Source organism: Cnephaeus nilssonii (assembly GCF_951640355.1).
Source record: "Cnephaeus nilssonii genome assembly, chromosome: 20".
In the NCBI taxonomy this organism is placed as follows: domain Eukaryota; kingdom Metazoa; phylum Chordata; class Mammalia; order Chiroptera; family Vespertilionidae; genus Cnephaeus; species Cnephaeus nilssonii.
This window is the reverse complement of record NC_137091.1, coordinates 8,993,842-9,013,659: the sequence shown is the minus strand read 5'-3', so window position 1 is coordinate 9,013,659 and position 19,818 is coordinate 8,993,842. Positions and strand designations below refer to the sequence as shown.

At 39.9% G+C, this 19,818-nt stretch overlaps 1 protein-coding gene across 2 annotated transcripts in view; it reads right to left on the bottom strand.

Annotated features, from left to right (window-relative positions):
* The window catches only part of DDX19B (DEAD-box helicase 19B), a 41,251-nt gene extending 26,790 nt beyond the window's left edge, over positions 1-14,461 (bottom strand). Inside the window, exons 1-9 of one of the 2 annotated variants that reach the window (XM_079799393.1) lie at positions 14,301-14,461; positions 8,496-8,544; positions 7,547-7,600; positions 6,262-6,397; positions 5,848-5,940; positions 4,697-4,799; positions 4,018-4,132; positions 817-994; positions 203-440 (exon numbers count right to left, since the gene is read on the bottom strand). In XM_079799393.1, the coding sequence (XP_079655519.1) occupies positions 203-440; positions 817-994; positions 4,018-4,132; positions 4,697-4,799; positions 5,848-5,940; positions 6,262-6,397; positions 7,547-7,600; positions 8,496-8,544; positions 14,301-14,357 (1,023 nt within the window). In that variant the 5' untranslated portion in view covers positions 14,358-14,461. The remainder of the gene's footprint in view (positions 1-202; positions 441-816; positions 995-4,017; positions 4,133-4,696; positions 4,800-5,847; positions 5,941-6,261; positions 6,398-7,546; positions 7,601-8,495; positions 8,545-14,300) is intronic. The other variant, XM_079799396.1, reaches the window with a different exon arrangement.
* Between the last annotated feature and the right edge of the window lie 5,357 nt (positions 14,462-19,818).

The window sequence follows — 19,818 nt, the reverse complement described above, 5'->3', positions numbered from 1 at the left end:
CTGCAGCATTCAGCCAGCAGGTTAGACTTAAAATTTTTCAAATAGAATCTTAGCCATATATTTTTTGGATGAATTACTTAAATGAACCTGGTCCTCCTCAGCACTAAGGTGGAGCTGGCTGAGAGGGAGGGCGCTGGACAACACCTTCCCATGGAACTCCTCCCCAGGCTGGCCTGATGCTGCTGCTCCTGCTGCTACTCACATGGCAGAAGATCATGGCTTGAGCAATGGTGATGGCCCCGTAGAGGTTACACAAGGCCTGGAACTTCTCGTCTCTGTTATTGCACAGGACGTAATACTGCTTGATGGTGTCCAACGTCTCCTCCTCACGCTTCAGTTTGATAATGTTTGGGTCTGGGACCACTTTCTGGGCAAAGTTCCATACAGAGTCTTCAAAGGTGGCAGAGAAAAGCAGCATCTGGCAGTTCCTGGGCAGCATCCTGCAAGGGAAGGCCCGGGTGTTTGGCATGAGCCCGAGTTTTCCACTGGCATGAGCAGCAGCACAGCCTCCCCAGGCTTGGATGGTCTATGTCCCCTGGAAGGTGGCAGAGGTGGAGGAGCACTGTGGGGAAGAGGCAGGACCAGACATGGGGCAGGGACAGGGTGGTATTAGATTCCCTAAGTCTTTTTCCTCAACCCAGGCGCGAGTATGGTCAGTGCTGACATGATCCATCAAACACATACTTCTGAAGCTTCTGAAGCAGAGACCTCAGCAGGAGAGAGAAGAGGAGTTGGATATAACAGGAGACATAAAGAAGAAGGTTTTTACTTATAGATCAGTAGGCTGAGAAGTTCCTCCCAGATCCAGCATCCTACCTTTGGATGCGGATGCTTTGATCTTGGTGCCCCTGAGTAGCTATCATCACATCAGCCTCATCCAGAACAAACACCTTGATCTTCTTGGGGTCAATGAACTTGAGCTTGGAGCACCAGTCTAAGACAGTCCCAGGGGTGCCAATGACAATGTGCTCACTGATCTTCTGACCTCTTTCCACTGTGGAGACAAGATGTTTTACATAGGTATGTCCCTGGCAAAACCAGCTCTCCTTTCTGAGAAATTCTAAAGCTTTGATGTATTTTAATACAATTTTTTGATGTTTGCATTAATATTTTAAGGAAAGGTTAGGATATCACTACAATATCTCATGGACACACACACAGAAAAGACAATAATGCTGAAAAGATATACTAAGGATATAAACAATGAGAAGATAAAAAACTCTGTGGTATTCTTTCCCATTTTATATTTCAAAAATCTCTTATCTTTTTAAATTTTTATTGTTAATCCTCATGGGAGGATATTTTTTCCATTGATTTTTAGAGAGAGTGGAAGGGAGGGAGGGAAAGGTAGAGAGAGAGAGAGAAAGAGAGAGAGAGACATTGATGTCAGAGAGACCGCTCGACTAATTGCCTCCTGCACATTCCCCAACTGCACACTCCCAACTGGGGTTGGGGATTGAACCTGCAACCCAGGTAAGCGCCCTTTTTAAAAAAAAAAAAATAAATATTTTATTGATTTTTTACAGAGAGGAAGAGAGAGGGATAGAGAGTTAGAAACATTGATGAGAGAGAAACATCGATCAGCTGCCTCCTGCACACCCCCTACTGGGGATGTGCCCACAACCAAGGTACATGCCCTTGACCGGAATCGAACCTGGGACCTTTCAGTCCTTAGGCCGACGCTCTATCCACTGAGCCAAACCGGTTTTGGCAGCGCCCTTGATTGGGAATTGAACCCTTAACCCTTTGGTGCACGGGCCAATGCTCTAACCATTGAGAACACTGGTCAGGGCAAGGACCTGTTATCTTTATTTCTTCTCTGTCAGCATGGTTCCCCCTAGATGAGGATTGCATTTCCTCATAACAGACATTTTCAAAGTTTTCCTCACTCTAGTGTACTCAGCTCTTCAACTCTCCAACATTTACAACAAACAAGTCAGTTGCTTTTACACGCCTCATGCCCAGATCAATAAATAGGGTTCATTAGGAAAGATTGTCTTTTCAAACACAATCTACCTCTCTTAAAATGCTTCCCAGATTAGGCCGGGCAGACCATGACATGTTCTTGGTCCTGCACAGTCTGAAATTGAGAATTTGGTTCTTCATTTCCAATTAGATGGTACTTATTGATTCAAATTTTAGCACTTGTACTCTTTACCAGACATAAACAATTTCCCTCTAGTCACGGCCAAAATTTTCCCCAAATGTGAATGTTGAATCAATTCAAAGCTAACAAATGCTGCCTCTTTTAAATTTCAGTTAACAAACAATTACTGCCACTCATTAAAAAATTATTCAAAATCCTCTGTCATTCTAACTCAAATCCAAACTAACATTTTAAATAACTTTTCACTAAGTTTTATTATCTTACTTTTCAGAACTGATTTCACAAAAGGATGTTGTACACATACTAGATTTCTGCGAGTCATAAAGTTACAAGTTTGTGTTAAAGATCCATAGAACTCAACCAAACTTCTAAGAAAATTTAACCTCTTGCACTCGGATGTCGAGTGTGACTCGACACGGTTAGCATTAGAATAAAGGAATCGAGAAAAAAGCAAGCGAGTGCAAAGGGTTAAATTACGTAAATATTGTCAGTTTGTTGTAAAACAAAGGCAGAAAATATGTATAAAGAATAAAAATAAACTACCAGAGTTAACTGCCATGAACATTCTAGAACATTTTTGTTCTTCTAATGACATCAAAAAGAAATTAGGCAATTAAACAAATCCAGAACTTGGAATATTTTATAAGCAAAAAGGTGTGTTCAAAAAGTCAAATGTAATGTGAAGGGACTATTCTAGATTAAAAGAAATGTAAGGAGATACAATAACCAAATGCAATGTGGATACACTCACTTGATCTTAGTTCAAAACAAGAGAGCCATAAGGAAACACTTTTGAGACAACTGAAGTAAAATGAAAGTGACTAGGTATTAGTCATTAGAGAATCCGTTAATATTCTTGGTTGTGATAAGAGTATTGTGGATATGCTGAAGAATGTCCTAATCGTGAAATGCATACTAAAGTATCTACCTCTGCTACGCCCACAAGCCAATCAGGAGCAAGTATGCAAATTAACCCAACCAAGATGGCTGCGGCCACTGAGAGAGCAGGAGGCTTGGGTTGCCCTGGCGATGGAGGAAGCCAAGCTTCCTGCCCTGCCCTGGCTGGCCCTGGCCTCCGCTCAAGGCTACAAAGTTTCAATTATACAAGATAAATAAATCCCAGATACCAGGGCCTCTGCTTGGGTCGCCAGGGGGGCATGTCCGGCCTGCAAACCACCACAGGCCTCTCGCCCAGGCCACCCCACGCACCAAGGGAACCCCCACCCTGATCCGGGACACCCTTCAGGGCAAAACAGCCGGTCCCTGGCCGTGCACCAGGCCTCTAGCCTATCTAATAAAAGAGTAATTGCAAATTGACCATCACTCCAACACGCAAGATGGCTGCCTCCATGTGGACACAAGATGGCTGCCACAAGATGGCCAGCAGGGGAGGGCAGTTGGGAGGGACCAGGCCTGCAAGGGAAGGCAGTTGGGGGCAATCATGCTGGCAGGGGAGTGGTTAGGGGGTGATCAGGCTGGTAGGCAGAAGCGGTTAGGGGCAATCAGGAAGACAGGCGAGCAGTTGGGAGCCAGCAGTCCTGGATTGTGAGAGGGATGTCCGACTGCCCATTTAGACCCGATCCTACCGGAATTGGGCCTAAACAGGCAGTTGGACATCCCTCATGGGGTCCCAGATTAGAGAGGATGCAGGCTGGGCTGAGGGACACCTCCCCCCGCCCCCCTGCAAGAATTTCATGCACCGGACTTCTAGTTAGGAATAAAAAGCCACAATGTCTGCAATTTACTTTCAAATGATTCACCAGAAATATTTATATACACATAAAGCAAATCTGGCAAAACATTAAGTTTTCAAATCTAGGTGGAGGGCACACGTGTTCATTGTATTATTTTAACTGTAAAATTAAAAAAATTATTAGCTTAATGAATTAGGATTACATATTCATACTCACATTTATTGCCTCGAACAGCATAAGCTAGCTTCAGCTCCGGGTAAAATTTGCCCATCTGCTCAATCACTTTTCCCGTTTGAAGGGCAAGTTCATACGTTGGGGAGAGGCACAGACACTGGTAGAAAGAGTGCAGAGTGAGAAGTCAAGACAATAGCTTTTTTGCAATGGGGAATTACACCAGGATTTAGTTATTCTTCTTCCAGCTAAGGCTGAAGGAAAAGATATATAAAGTGTACACCATTTGTTTCTTTAAGCTGCAAAGTCACAAGGTAGAATTCTTAGGGGCCAGAACTCTGGCTGGGTAAAGACACTTGGAAACGGCTACTGGCCAGTAGAGTACCAAAACCTACAAGTGAGCAAGGATCTGAAATTCAAATTGGAGATTAGCTTCTTTTTCACTTTCTCAGAAAGTTCTCAACTCTCTAATGGATGAATAATTGTAGATGAAGGAGGTTTTTCCTGCAAGTAAAGGAGCCAAGCCTATCGGCAGTATCCTAGAATTGGCAAACCATGGAAGAGAACAGGATTTTTGTTACTAGATCAACTATGTTGGTTGTACCCAACTTAAGGAGCTCTAGTTTATGTAAAAGGTAATATAAGAAATGGTTTTTAATCCATCAAATGGCATTTCCCTTCTAGCTATGCATTAGCAGAAAACCCAAATTCACTAAGTCCTTACCTGGGGATATCTGTTTGCAGGTTCTACATGGCTGAGCATGGCCAACACAAAGGCAGCTGTTTTACCAGTACCAGACTGAGACTGGGCAATTAAGTTCTGTGGGCTGCACAAGAAAATGAACTGTTTAGTAAGCTTAAATCTCAGGTATCCTTTCAGTTAATAAAAATGAAGAATAACGTTTCAAGTTAAAAAAAAGACATCCATCTTGAAGTAATGTTACTATTATGATGCAGAACAAAGAAAACTTTGAGAAAATAAAGACCTAAAATATCTATTTTTAGACAAACAGCTTACTAGAAATTGTGAACCTCAATCCCACCTCAAATCTACTGAAATCAGAATTTGCATTTTAATAAATTCCTATGAGACTCATAGGCTATGAAAGTGTGAGAAGCACTGCATCATTCTGGTCTCCTAGAACATGTGGGTTTTTTTTGCCAATATACTTGACACAATAAACTTTATACTAGTATATCCATATAATGAAATCATGGTGTATATCAGGGGTGAGGAAACTTTTTCTGCCAAGGGCCATTTGGATATTTATAACATCTTTTGTATAACATACAAAATTATCACCTTAAAAATTAGCCTGCTATATTTGGTTAAACGTTTAATTAACTCACCCCTAATGTCATGGCAGGGCCAGACCAAATGATCTCATGGGCCTCATACGGACGTTTCCCACCCCTGGGCTGTATATGAATGATATAAATGTATATTTCCCAACATAGATGATCATATAAATAAAAATTTTAAAGCATATAAAATTTTATATCTATTTAAAAATATTTATACATATGTAAATGTCTGCCCTGGCCAGTGTGACTCAGTTGATTGGAACATTGTCACATGTACCCAAGGACTGTGCATTCAATTCCCAGTCAGGGCACATACTCAGGTTGCAGGTTCGATTCCTGGTTGGGGCAGATGTGGGAGGCAACCAATCCATGTTTCTCACATCAATGTTTTTCCTCCTCTCTCTCTCTCTCTCTCAAAAGTCCAGATGTCTCTACTCAGATTACAAATGATTTTTTATTTTTATTTTCTAACTTTTCTAAAATGAGCATATATTAATAGTGTAGTTGTTTTAAATAGAAGTTTTAAAATGGAAAATTAAAAATGGGATAGGGTTATGTCAGGACACATACGGCTCAGCAAGCATCAAAGGCAATGCATTTTCTTGTATCTTGGATGGACGGTTGAAGCCCATGGCGTAAACTCCCTGGAGAAGTTGTGGCTTCCTAGAAAAACAATGATGCAAGTCAGTCTTTTTGGTTGAGGAAAGAAGCCAAATATATGGGGAATTTTTTTCTCTTTTTAACTGGTGTTACCCACAGCTTAGAACTAACAAACTTGAACTGTGCTGAACTGAGTCCAATGTGTTAAGTACAGATGACATTTTTATAGATTACCTGGAAATTTTACTAAATAGCTCAAAGCAGCTAATTTTTAAAAATTAAATTTGTTTAGCTAAAAATTTTCTACTGTGATGAAAAATATAACAGGTCCAGGATAGCTATCTAAACACAAAGGCGAGAATGAAAAAGCAAACAAACACTCACAACCGAAGCTCCTCAAAGGACTTCACTGAGTAGAGGGGGGAGTTTGGATCCCGCTGCAGGACTTCCACTTGGTTTGTGTTATCAACAAGGTTGTTTCTGATAAGTTTATTGAGTAAAGACTGGGCAGCTCTGTCCTCTGTCAGGAAAAAGAGCAAATAATTTTAAAAGTCCATGAAATCTACCTTGAGCTCATCTGAATTTAATTGCCATTGGTATTTTAAGCAGTAATATGTTTTTTAAAAAATGATTCTTTATTGTTGAAAGTATTACATATGTCTCCTTATTTCCCCAATTGACCCCCTCCAGCTCTTCCCAACACCCCTCTTCTGCAGTAATATTTGTACTGGGACTTCCCCCCCAACCCCTTTAAAAAAAAGAATACTTTATTTTGATTTTTAGAAAGAGAGGAAGGGAGAGGAAGCCTGAAACCCAGGCATATGTCCTGACCTGGAATTAAACCAGCAACCTTTTGATGCACGGGATGAAGCCCAACCAACTGAGCCACACCGGCCAGGACTGTACTGGGACATCTAGTTCAAGGTATATCATAGTTTTTATAAATATGATTAGTTTGTTTTATTAAAGAGAAAGATTATGATACTCATAGCATCCATTTGGGCCTCATATTCTTCTTCAGAACTCTATTCCTAACAACTGTCCTTTCCTGAGATTATTCCTATCTAGACCCAAATATTTCTCCCCAATTTATGCTTAATATAAACTTAAAACTAGAGGCCCAATGCACAAAATTGGTGCAAGGGCCCTGGCCCCTGCCCACTGTGGCTTTGTCCGGAAGGAAGGACATCTGGAAGGACGTCCAGTCTAATTAGCATATTACAATTTTATTATTACAGATGATTAGCTTAATAAATAAATATAATCACAACAATGAAAAAAACAAAATTAAAATCTGTATCTTGATAACATATAAGCTGCTTGCATCTTGTTAAATGTACTGAAATGTCATTAAGTTTAATTTTATTAGACAACGGGGATGCAACTTAAATGTTCTTTTTTTCTTTTTTCCAAAGGCAATAAAGTTTCTTTTCTAATGCCTTGTAAAAAATAATCATTCAGGGAATATTTCTTGCTGCTGCTGAAGTTCATCAGTTTTCAAAGTAAAATTTCTGTAAAGTGTAAGCAATTAGAATTCCTTCACCAACGACTATGTTAGCACTGTGATTCCCATTAAAGTAAAGCCAAGTTGGGTGTAAAAATGAAGCCTCTTAACAATCCATTCTCTTAGGCTGTAGAATCTTAGTATGTAGCTCTCAGGCTGTGTTACCTTTCTCTTCTTCGTCTGCCTTCTCTGCATTAGCATTGGTCTTGACAACAGCACCTTTATCAGACACAAAGTGGCATTCAAAATCACATCCCATACCCAACAGCTGAGATAATTCAAATTCTACCAGACACTAGAAATGTCAAGGACTGAAGAGCAAAAAAAACAATGAGGAAACCAAGCCACAGATAAAAACATTTTATTGTTGCTATATAAAGGTATGAAACACTGTAGCTTGTATTTTAATCCTTTGTTCCTCTCACCAGACTTCAAAAACTAATGTTAATTTTCCTCATAGCATCAATATTTATGAAATGTTGTAGAAAGATGATTACAGAAGTCATTGATCAGAAATCATCTTGATGCTCAACACCTATGCAAATCGAATTTCATCAACATATGAATACAATGCTATTAAGTCTATGTATGTGAATTGTTGATTAATAGAATTGTTAATAGAAATTTATACTCAAACACAGTTGTAGTTTTGTGAAAATACACACAAAACAGATTGTAAGTGAATTCTGTAAGGTAAATGTTACAATTTCTTCCTTATAATATTAAGTACATCAACAAAAATTTAATGGAAATCTTAGATTTTGGGTACATGATTTCAGAATAATTATAATAGGTTAACTCTCAGATTGCTCATACTTTGTCTAGTTCATCTCAAATTGAGGATTATTTAAAAAAATAACAAATAACCTTTGGCAGTACAGTCTCATGGTTAGTAATAAACTTAATAATGTATAAGCCAATTAGGCATCCTCATGATTATATTAAACACAATATAAACAAAACAATTCAGTTTATTGGTTTCCAAATCAAATGACTGCTAGTATCTGCCAGCCCCTGGTCTGGTTGCATATATATATTTTTCCAGACAGTTATGTCAAAACAGAAATACTAGAATAAATCACATTTGTTTTCAAACTAGCTTTTAGTTACTCACCATTGGCATCTGGTTTGATTTTCTCTTCCTTAAGATGCAAGTTGCTCAACTAAATGGAGAATATAGGGGAGGATGGAAAGTGTCAGGAAAATCAAGTATAAGATTTTAAATCAATAGAGCCTCCCCAGTGTAGCTTGGGAAACATGAGCCTCTCAAGACCTATTCATTAGATTGTTCTGCTAGGCTCCTTTTGTAATCCATACATTCCTAATTACAATCTCTAGAGAAAATGATAATTTATGAGTTTGCTTAATTTTCTGATTTCAAAGACCTCTAAATAGAATATCAGTTGAGTTGTCATGTTCTCATATTCCAAACAAGAGGAAATTTAAAGGGATTTTGGAAAATGCATCTGTAAGTAGGAATCAGTTATGTTACAGGATATGTCTGAGCCACAGGACCACAGCATACTGATATGCAGCCTCACTCACATTGAGGTCGCCTTGTGCTGGATGTCTGATATTTTAAACTTGGAACAGCTTGGAGGATTATTGCATGCTGTGTACTCAAAATACTCAGCAGGCTGAAGTAGGAATAGATAGGAAGGAACACAGCAAAGAGACATTTCAAAGAAAGAATTATCAGGACTTTGATCAGACACTGCAAATTAGGGATATCCTGGCAGGACTTTTTTCCCCTATTAGAATGAAAATACCCTTTTAGTTGTCAATCATACTTCAATAAAGCTGAAAAAAAATACCTTAAAGACAGGAGGTATTTTTAATTGATTTTTGGATATAGCACAAAGCAGGTGCTATAATCTGAAAATATTAAGTGGTGTCAAAGACAACCTAGTGCAGGGTAAAAGTATGAAAATCATAATAAAGGGTATTTCTTAAAGCATCACCAACACAGGTTCTTTATGTCTTGAGGTTCATTTCTGTCTTTCCTCTAAGTCTCAGAAGGGGGAAAGAGGGAGGAATGAAAAAGTTGTTTGTTTTAATGGGTGGTTAGTTAGAAATGGAGGAACTTCTACTAATGGAAACTGAAAAGGGGGTTTCTGGTGTCTGTCTGCTTTGGTGTTGGGGGAAGAGGAAACACACTAGAGAGCCTGGCAAGAAAGGAAATTGGCCAAAAAAAAAAAATCATCATAATGCAGTAAAAATCTTCATTAATTCTGAAGAATAGAGAACACACTAATAGGTAATGAAATGAAGCAGTCAGCACAGTACATAATATATAAATAGTGTAGGTATTCAGTTATTTTAGTCTTCACTAAAGTATTCTTCCTTCACATCCTGTCAATGAACTTAGTTTAAGTCCAGCAATATTCAGGGCTGTTAAAGAAGAGACAGACTAACTGACTTATTGGCAATATTTACAAGAGTAAGGTTAACAGTATTCACTCCTAGGGTCATAAAAGCTACTTAAAATAAATGTTAGGGCTGAAGTCTAAATAAGTTAACAAGGTATAAAAGACTTAGAAATAACTATTACTGCAAAGCATTTAAATATTCAGTGGCAAGAGGACAAACTAGTATTCTTTTGTTTATAGATTTTTTCAAATCAAAGTTAAGAGTAAGTAGTTAAAATAGCTAAAATACACTGTGTAGGGTGAGAAAAATAAAGTACAATGTATTGGGAAAGTCGGTAGCAACAATGTAAATGAAACAAATAGATATTTTAATATAAATGTATCAGAATTCTGGAGAGGTTCCAGCAGAATCTAAAAACATAGCCCTCATTTGACTACAAGGATCTCTAAGCCCATAAGGCAAAAGCAGCAGCACAAGTTTCTATTATCCACTGCAGTGAGTTAACTGAACACTGAAACTTATGTTGAGAGCAGTTAGTCCAGATACCTTCCTTTGCTCTATTTCTTTGGACCAAAAATGAAAAACCAATTTCTCTGGTGTCTTCATTGGAAACCACCTTAAAATTCAGAAAGTTAACCAAAAGGCAAAAAAGGAAAAACACCTACCTTATAATATCCACATTTTTTCAATGCCTTTAATATTTTAGTTTTCAAGATACATTAAAATAATTGAAAACTATAGTTACACACTGCATTTTATTCAAAGCTATCTGAAAAAGGATGCTTGAGAAATAAGAAAGATTTAATGTTAAATGAACTATAGTGAATAGGGAGGGTCTTAGGCAAAATGGTGAAGTAGGAATCTTATTCATGAGTTTTCTCATCTGATCTCCCTCCTCTAAACTGAAAAGAAATCTCAGGAGCCACTGGGGACTGAGGAAATAAGTATAAACAGAATCTAATATTTTTTTTTACCTAAAATGAATAAGAAATGAAGCTTAATGAATATTTAAAATATAGTAACGTAGCATGTTATAGTCACATATTTTTTTTTATTTTATAGAGGAAGGGAGAGGGAGAGAGAGATAGAAACATCAATGATGAGAGAGAATCATTGATCATCTGCCTCCTTCACTCCTCTATTTAGGATCGAGCCCACAACCTGGGCATGTGCCCTGACCAGGAATTGAACTGTGACCTCCTGGTTCATAGGTTGATGCTCAACCACTGAGCAACACAGGCCAAGGCAACAGAGGTGTTTTTAGTCATTTGTTCAGTTTTATTGTGATCTGTTATAATTTACCTGTGCATGGTTAAGTAGATTCACAAATCTTTTTCAGGGTCAACTAACTAATCCATATAATATGGACAAGTAATTTAAAAGGTTCCTGCAGCCCTAACCGGTTTGGCTTAGTGGATAGAGCGTCAGCCTGTGGACTGAAGGGTCCCAGGTTCGATTCCAGTTAAGGGCATGTACCTTGGTTGCGGGCACATCCCCAGTCGGGAGTGTGCAGGAGGCAGCTGATCGATGTTTCTAACTCTCTATCCCTCTCCCTTCCTCTCTGTAAAAAAATCAATAAAAAAAATATTAAAAGGTTCCTGCAAAGAAACTGTGAATTATTGATAAATAATATAAATAAATAATAATAGCTATCACTTATATAGCACTTATATCAAGCATGTCTATAACTCAGTGAGGTAGGTATTATGTTATCCCCATTTTTCAGATGTGGAAATTGAGGCACAGAAAAGTTAAGCAGTTTGCCCAAGGTTATATAACTAGTAAGTGAGGGACATGGGATACAATTCCAAGTCTGTCTAGCTAGACCTGAGGTCTTAATCTCTACATAGTAGTGCCTCATAGACAATACTAATCTCAAAGAAAATAATAATGTAAAGATGATACAGAGGTACAGCTGCTTTGGAAAACAGTCTCACAGTTCTTCAAAAGTTAAACATACAGTTACTGTATAACCCAACAATGCCAGTTCTAGATACATACCCAGAGAATTGAAAATATATGTTCACATAAAAACTTGTATATGAAATGATCATAGCAACATTATTCATAATAGTCAAAAAGTAGAAAGAATCCAATCTAATTAGTGGACATGATGATTAGATAAAATGTGGTAAATCTATACACAGGAATATTATTTGGCAATAAAAAGTAATGAATACTGATATCCGCTGCAACATGGATGAACCTTGACAACATTATGCTAAGTGAAAGAAGTCAGACACAAAAGACCACATATTATATGATTCCATTTATATGACATGTCTAGAATAGGCAAGTCTAAACAGACAGAAAGTACATTAGTGGTTGTCTAGGGTGAGAGGTTGGAGGGAAATGGGGAGTAACAGCTAAGGCATACAGAGTCTCTTTCTGAGGTGATTAAAAAAATTCTAAAATTATGGTGATGGCTACACAACTCTCTGAATATACTAAAAACTAGAGAACTGTATGTTTAAAAGTGGATAAAATATATGGTATGTAATACCTCATTAAACCTGTTATTTAAAAAAAGAGATAGCTCTAGCTGGTTTGGTTCAGTGGATAGAGGGTCGGCCTGCAGACCAAAGGGTCCTGGGTTTGATTCCCGTCAAGGGCATGTACCTTGGTTGCAGGCTCCTCCCTGCCTGGGCCCAGGAAGCAACCAATTGGTGTGCTTCTTTCACATCAGTGATCCTCTGTGTCTTTCCCTCTCTCTTGCACTATCCCTAAAAATTAATGGAAAATTATCCTCAGGTGAGAATAAATAAATGATAAAAAATAAGATAATAGGATAAAATCCCACCATAATGCTCTAAAAATAGGGTCCCAAGATGCAATTTTGTAAAATTCCGGGTTTTATTGTTGTAAGGTAAGTAAAATGGCTAGTGTATATCTGTTGAAATTTATAGGAGCTAATCATATTATATCTGAATGTTCATTGTCACAAGAGTGTATTATGAGTTTCTGTTCTGTCTTAAAGATAATTCGATGTCCTAGCTGGTTTGGCTCAGTGGATAGAGCGTTGGCCTGCAGACTGAAGAGTCCCGGGTTCGATTCCAGTCAAGAGCACATGCCTGAGTTGCGGGCTTGACCCCCAGTAGGGGGCATGCAGGAGGCAGCTGATCAGTGATTCTCTCTCATCATTGATGTTTCTCTCTGTCTCTCTCCCATTTCTCCCTTCTTCTCTGAAATCAATATAGATATATTTTTAAAAAGATAATTCTAACAATGCAAACTCAAGCAAATAAGAAAATGACAAAGCTACCAACTCCTAACAAACTCTTCGACAATATAATCTGACCTAACAAGTTAGTAAAAACATTCAAACTATTTGAAATATACATATTTGCAATGGCTAATGATTTTTTTCCTATGTATATATTGTACCTTGAGACATTAATGAAAGTACCAGTATAAAGCCAGCAAAAAAACATTCTTTATTTCAGCTTTTATTACTTTTGTGTATGCTTTATAATGTACATAATATATTTAGCAAAACAGTACAGTATGCAATATCTAAATATGTATATATTGAGAATGCATGTCCAAAAGTTTCTGACAGAGCCATGTAATATAAAACAAACTATACAGCTTATTTACTCAATTAACAGTGCCGGCTAGGCATGAGAAACAATGAAATGAATAAGCTAAGTGCTATAGTAGAGGAAGGGGATGCCATGATGAGAATGGGAGTATTAAATGGAACCAGGTATACTCATGAGTGCTGAGACCTCCACCTTCTCCTCCCACTCCACTGACACTGGTCAGACCTCTACCCTCCAGGCAGGAAATCTGAGGATCCTCTCTGCAAAATCTGGCCAGTCAGGAGGAACATTCTGAGGACACTAAATGGTACAGCCACTTTGGAAAACAGTATGGCACTTACTAATTTAAAAATTGGTGGTGGTGGGTACCAGCGTTTAAAATTATTTGACTCTTTGAATTATGTGCATATTACTTATCAGCTATAAAAAATAAGACAAAGTCCTTGTTCTTGAATTCAGAGAAAAAAATAAAAGAAGTAGGTTCAAAGCAATATCAGAATTTAGAGTGTCTAGGTGATAGAAATTAATTCTACATAGTAACATTTAACTCATATCTTGCTTCCTTGGTGTCAGTCCCAGAACAAAGTTAAGCAGATCAGGAGAGGATTTACTGACTGCCAGGCCTACTGAGTGGCTCACTCATTGTCACTAAGCAAGCTGAGGAAGCACACAGATATGAGTAACCCCTGGTCCCTAAGCCCAAAAACCTCAGAATCGGGAGGTGGAAAATAACACCTACAAGAGTGATTACAATCCACGGTGTTGATGCAATGTATGATCAATCCGGATTCCAGGAAGATAGGCAGGTGGCTGGGCTCTTTATAGATGGGAGCACTCACCTATGTTTACATAACATGTGAGGTGGGTAAACAAAGATAGCTCAGGGTTCATGCCCCATCCCCGCCGGCATCCTGTCCGGCCCAGACCAACCTAGGGAGTGTCCGTTCCCATGGAGCTGATCCCCAGCCAAAACTGATTCTGCCCTTTTATGGCTCAAGCCAACTCACCGACTCAGCCGCCGCTTCCTGCTCATCCACCGCCAGGGCCCACGAGTCAGTGGCCATGGTCCCAGGCGCGGGTGGGACGCTGGTGCTGGCGGACTTGCCGACTGGCACAGCGCGATCGTGGGCTCCCGGAGTCGCGGTGAGCCCGGCTCCCGCCCCACAGAGGGGTAAGTCATTCGCACCCGCGCTGGGGACCGGAAGCGGCGCGCCGCAGTGACGTCGAAGTCCGCGTCGGCCCTGGCCCCCTTGGGCTGTCCCTTCTGTCACCCCCGCTTAACTCACACCCCTCACCCCTGCTTAACTCACGCTTTCATTTTTACTTTTTCTTGTTTTTTAAATATGTTTTTATTGATTTTAGAGAAGAAGGGACAGGGATAGAAAGATAGAAACATCGATGAGAGAGAAACATTGATTGGCTGCCTCCTGCACGCCCCTACTAGGGATGGAGCCTGCTACTGGCACGTGTGCCCTAGCCAGGAATGGAACCAATGACCTCTTGATTCATAGATTGACCCTCAACCACTGAGCCACCCCGCTGGGCTCACACTTTCTTATTTAACAACTAGAACAGAACTGAGGTAGTTATCTTAACGCTCTTGTCAATTGCCTCTCCAACGAAGAGCAAAACCACATTTCTGCTCAGGATAGTGGCATAGAAGCGGCTCATACAGATTGAAGATATCGAAACACAAAACCATTACAAATGCATACTGAAACAAGCATATCTTTTTTTAAAAAATAAATCACTTTTCAGGTTGGTAATTTCCGATGTCCAAGTGTTGGCCAGGGTGTTGGGAATCAGCCCTCTCAACAACCGTTTGATTGAAATTTTGTCCCAGAGCCAACACCACTTGGAGAAATTTCACCTTGAAAAATACTCAAGGAGGGTGCCAGGGAAATGCATTCCAGATAGAGGATCAGAGAGCAAGGATGTTTGCAGAGCCGAACAGACACAGTTTCAGTGGGGATTGACAAGAGTCAGCGAAGAAGAGATTGGTAAGTGGTCAAAGAAAAGTGCAGAATAGCTTAATGAGCAAATGACTTCACTCCAGGGAACCCCTCCCATCTGGCTTGACTTTTGAAGTTAACTGTGCCTAGGTTAGAATCCCAGCACTCCTATGTAAGGATCGTGTGACTGGGAGAATTATTAAAAAGGCAAAAACCCAAAACAAAACAAAAAGGCAAAAGTATCTTGTGCTTTTAGAAAAGGTAAAATAAGTATTAAGTGTGACAGATGCTTCCTGCTGAAGTCATACAAGCTTCTCTCCCCGTGCTACTTCACTAGAAAAAAGGGGCATTTTCCTGCACCGGAGAAAATGAATCCCCACTTCTCTCACTTTGCCAATATTCCACTACATACAATAAATTAAGTTCAAGCAGTAGTGGGCTCTATGTGGAATTTTACCTGGAGAGTATGAATAAAAATGTTTGGGAAAGGATAAAGCAGTTCCCAGCAGTCCTTTATTTGTCATGATTCTTTTTCTCCTGCACCCTTTAAAGAGTTAATTGGGGAAGTGGTGTGTTTTTTTTATCCTACAGTTGAGGATGTAAAAAAAGAAAAAAGCAAACACACAGCCCGAGAAGCCATGACCTACATTTCATCATGTGAGAAACAACCCTGGGAATATTTTGCCAGAGAAATTATATTAATCACAGGACTAATGGAGGTTAATGGATTTTTTTAAAGTCTAATGAGGTTAAAAATTAAGTCATCTAACCCTAGCCGGTTTGGCTCAGTGTATAGAGCATCAGCCTGTGTACTGAAGGGTCCTGGGTTCGATTCCAGTCAAGGGCACGTGTCAGGGCTGTGGGCTCAATCCCCAGGTGGGGGCATGCAGGAGGCAGCCAATCAGTGATTCTCATCATTGATGTTTCCTTTTTTATTTTATTTTTATTTTTTATTGATTTTAGAGAGGAAGGAAGAGGGAGAGAGAGATAGAAACATCAATGATGAGAGAGAATCATTGATTGGCTGCCTCCTGCACGCCCCCTACTGGGGATCAAGCCTGCAACCCAGGCATGTGCCCTTGACTGGAATCAAACCAGGGGCCCTTCAGTCTGCAGGCCGATGCTCTATCCACTGAGCCAAACTGGCTAGGGCTCATCACTGATGTTTCTATCTCTCCTTCTCCCTCTCCCTTTCTCTCTGAAATTAATAAAGATATATATTTTTAAAATTAAGTCATCTAAGGTGTTGACTGTATATAATAGGATACACTTGTGCAAAAACAACAACAAAAGCCAACACACCCAAAATAAAAACAAAATCAGATATATTAATACACTAGTACCTACTATACAAAATGTTTAATATACACAAAACAGATACAGTGGTTTCTAGTGAGGAGGGACTCTAGAAATCTGGGGTGGAAGAGACTTCCTTTCTGTTATGTACACTTGATCCTCTGAAATTTATTTTCCATGTGCATGTTTTCCTTTTAAAATTGTATTTCAGACAAACAAGAAAGGGAATAATATAACAAGCATCTACGTTACCCCCTCACAGCTTAAGAAATAAAACAATTAAGACTCAATTGAAGTCCCTCCATAGCCACCCCAAGAGACAGCAGCTCTCCTGAATTTGGTGCTCATCCTTCCCATAAATGCTTTAAGTATATGTTGCTTTCTCTATTAAAAAACAACAGCCTAGCCGAGATGGCTTAGTGGTTCAGCGCAGACCTATGCACCAAGAGATCACGGGTTGGGTTTCCAGTCAGGGCACATACCCGGGTTTCGAACTGGACCCTCAGTAGGGGACGTGCAGGAGGCAGCCCATGGGTATTAATGTTTCTCATCAATGTTTCTATCTCTCCCTCTCCGTTCTTTTCTCTCTAAAATCAATAAAAGCATTTAAAAACAACAACTAAAAATAAGCATCAGGATTCTAGACTCTCCTACGTCCACCTCCCCAAACCTGCATAATATGAGACTCCTGCTAAGGAGAAATCTGGTCTCCAAAATGGAATGTGGAGAGAGGACTCAGGAATACAGAGCATCTAGATTTGAATTCAGCCTCCTGCATTTGACTCCCATGTGGCCTTAGGAAGCCTCTTCTCTGAAATCATCCTAAGTACCTATCTCACTGTCCAAGGATTCAAGGAGATCACCAGGGTAAGGCCATCGGTCCAGCGCTGGGCCTATGGCAAAGGCTCAATAAATACTAGCTATTACTCGTGCCCCACCCCCAGTGGCGAGGCAAGGAAGACACCCAGATGTTGAAGAGAGGGTCATCCTCTACCCTTTGAAATACTCACATCTCCCACGGGCAGGGAAGCAGAAAGCACCTCAAGGCCTGACCTTGGCCTCGGCCAGCGGCCCCGGCCATCGCGCGGCAGCATGGCCGTTGCCCCGCACCAACGGCCTCCCGAGCTCATTGGCTGTGGCGGGGGACCCGCCAGCCAATCAGCGCGCCAGGTTCCTGCGGGCAAAGGCCGAGACTAGGCTCCAGTGGGGGCGCCTTGGTGTGAGTTTTGTCACTTTTCGCTAAATGTACGGCTGCCGGGCTGGACTTGGGGACTCCCAAGGGCAAGGCATTATCTGCTTTCTTTAATGGTGATCTTCTGGGACTAATGCATAATAGACACTCGTTTGGTGAATAGCTAGATGAGGAATGCACACCCCCTCCGTAGATCAAACTTTTAAATCTTTATCTCTGAACAAACAGGTCAAAAAGTTCATTCTGGAGTTTAGGCCTTTGCTACTCCAAGTGTGATCCCCAGCAGTACAGCTATCTCCAGGGAGCCTATTAGAAATGGAAAATCTCAGGCCCCACTCCAGATCTACTAAATCAGGATCTACATTTTAATGCCCCAGCTGATTTCTACCGCATCTTATGGTCTGAAAACAACTATTCAGTCACTCCCGTTTGATCTGAGAGCAAATAAATGAACATTCTAAGTCCATATTATAGATGCTAAAAGTAGCCTAGGTGCTATGGAAGAATCAGAATCTAGGACCAGTTTTTACAAAACTGAGTGTTTTAGTTGAACTATCTTGAGCCCCTGTTGTCTTCCTCATGCTCCAAGGTGAGGGTCTACCAATGTTCTGTTGCAGAGCAAGTCGTGTGTCTAGCGTTTACTCTTACAATAGGTCTATTTGCTTAGCCCAGAATAAGAAGTTTCCTAAAATACTCAATTCACATTGAGTTGCATTGAGATAGTTTTCCTTCCACTATGTAGTTGACATCTACAAGAGAAAAATATCATAGAGAACTGGGTAATTATCTGAATAACTCATGTAGAAAATTCATGTTTAGGAGAATGTGACTTTTGGACCTAAATTACAATTTCTCTTTGTTGCCACTGAATGTGATACCAGAGGGTGAAGTCCCAAAGGGAGACTCAAACCCTGAGCCAGCAGGGTTCTTGGCTTTGAGCAGGAAAGAATTCAAGAAGCGAGCCAGTCAAGAGGTTAAAATGGAAGTCAGTTTATTGAGCAGAGAAGATAAGCAAGAAAAGCCACTCCACTGAGAGTAGTGGACTCTCCTCACAAGAGAAGGAAGAGAGATCCCAATTGTCTCTGGAGTTTGAGCTTATATCTGTAGTCTCTATGGAAAATTCCTGCCATGGGGAAATAAGAGAGTGGGGGAAAAGTTGGGATTAAGTTTAACCTTTACAGGTATATTTTGTGTCCTTGTGTATGGGTATGGTATGGGTGAGTAGCTATTAATCTTTGCAGATACTTTGTTCTGGATGCTCCTCCTGGTCTGCTTTCATCTCAGGTCTGCTTCCATGTCAGGCAGCATGTAACAGGCCCCTGACTTAAACTTTGTTTGACTTTAGTTAATTATATAGTTCTCATGCTCCTCTCCTATATTAAGTGAATACAATTAAAAAAAAATTTTGTCTCTCATTCTTTCATCAGTGTAGGTGCTGTCCTAACAATAACAATAACTCTGGCAACATAGCAAAGTTATTGAGATGACAACCTGTATTACTTTATTTTATTTTAAAAATGCAATTTGTATAGTTTCAGCTTTCATATTCACTGTGGTGGCATGTCAGTCTGACCCATATTACAGATTGTTTAGGTTTAATATGCCTACTCTTTTGGGGCCCATTTGGGTCAGAACAAACACTTGTCTCTTGGTTTTATCTTTTACTGTCTCAACCTCTTAGTGCCTCAGTTGTTAAAAGCAGATAATTTTTTAAAAAGCAGATAATAATAGTAACTCATTATAAGGTTATGAGGAGCAAAAGCTTAGATCAGTGCATGTTCAATAAATGTTAGATATGTTGAAGATTATTGAATTGCTGTGAACTAGAAAGTTAATTCAGGTGATTAAAAAAACAACAACACTGGCTTTTGAGCTTTATCTATTTGTATAGGATGCTATATTACATAAAAAGTAAAATTTTTCTGACCAGCCCGCATGGCTGAATGGTTGAGTATCGACCTATGAACAAGAGGTCAAAGTTCGATTACCAGCCAGGACACATGCCAGGGTTGCGGGCTCGGTGATTCTCTCTCATCATTGATGTTTCTGCCTCTCTCTCCCTCTCCTTTCCTCTCTGAAATCGAC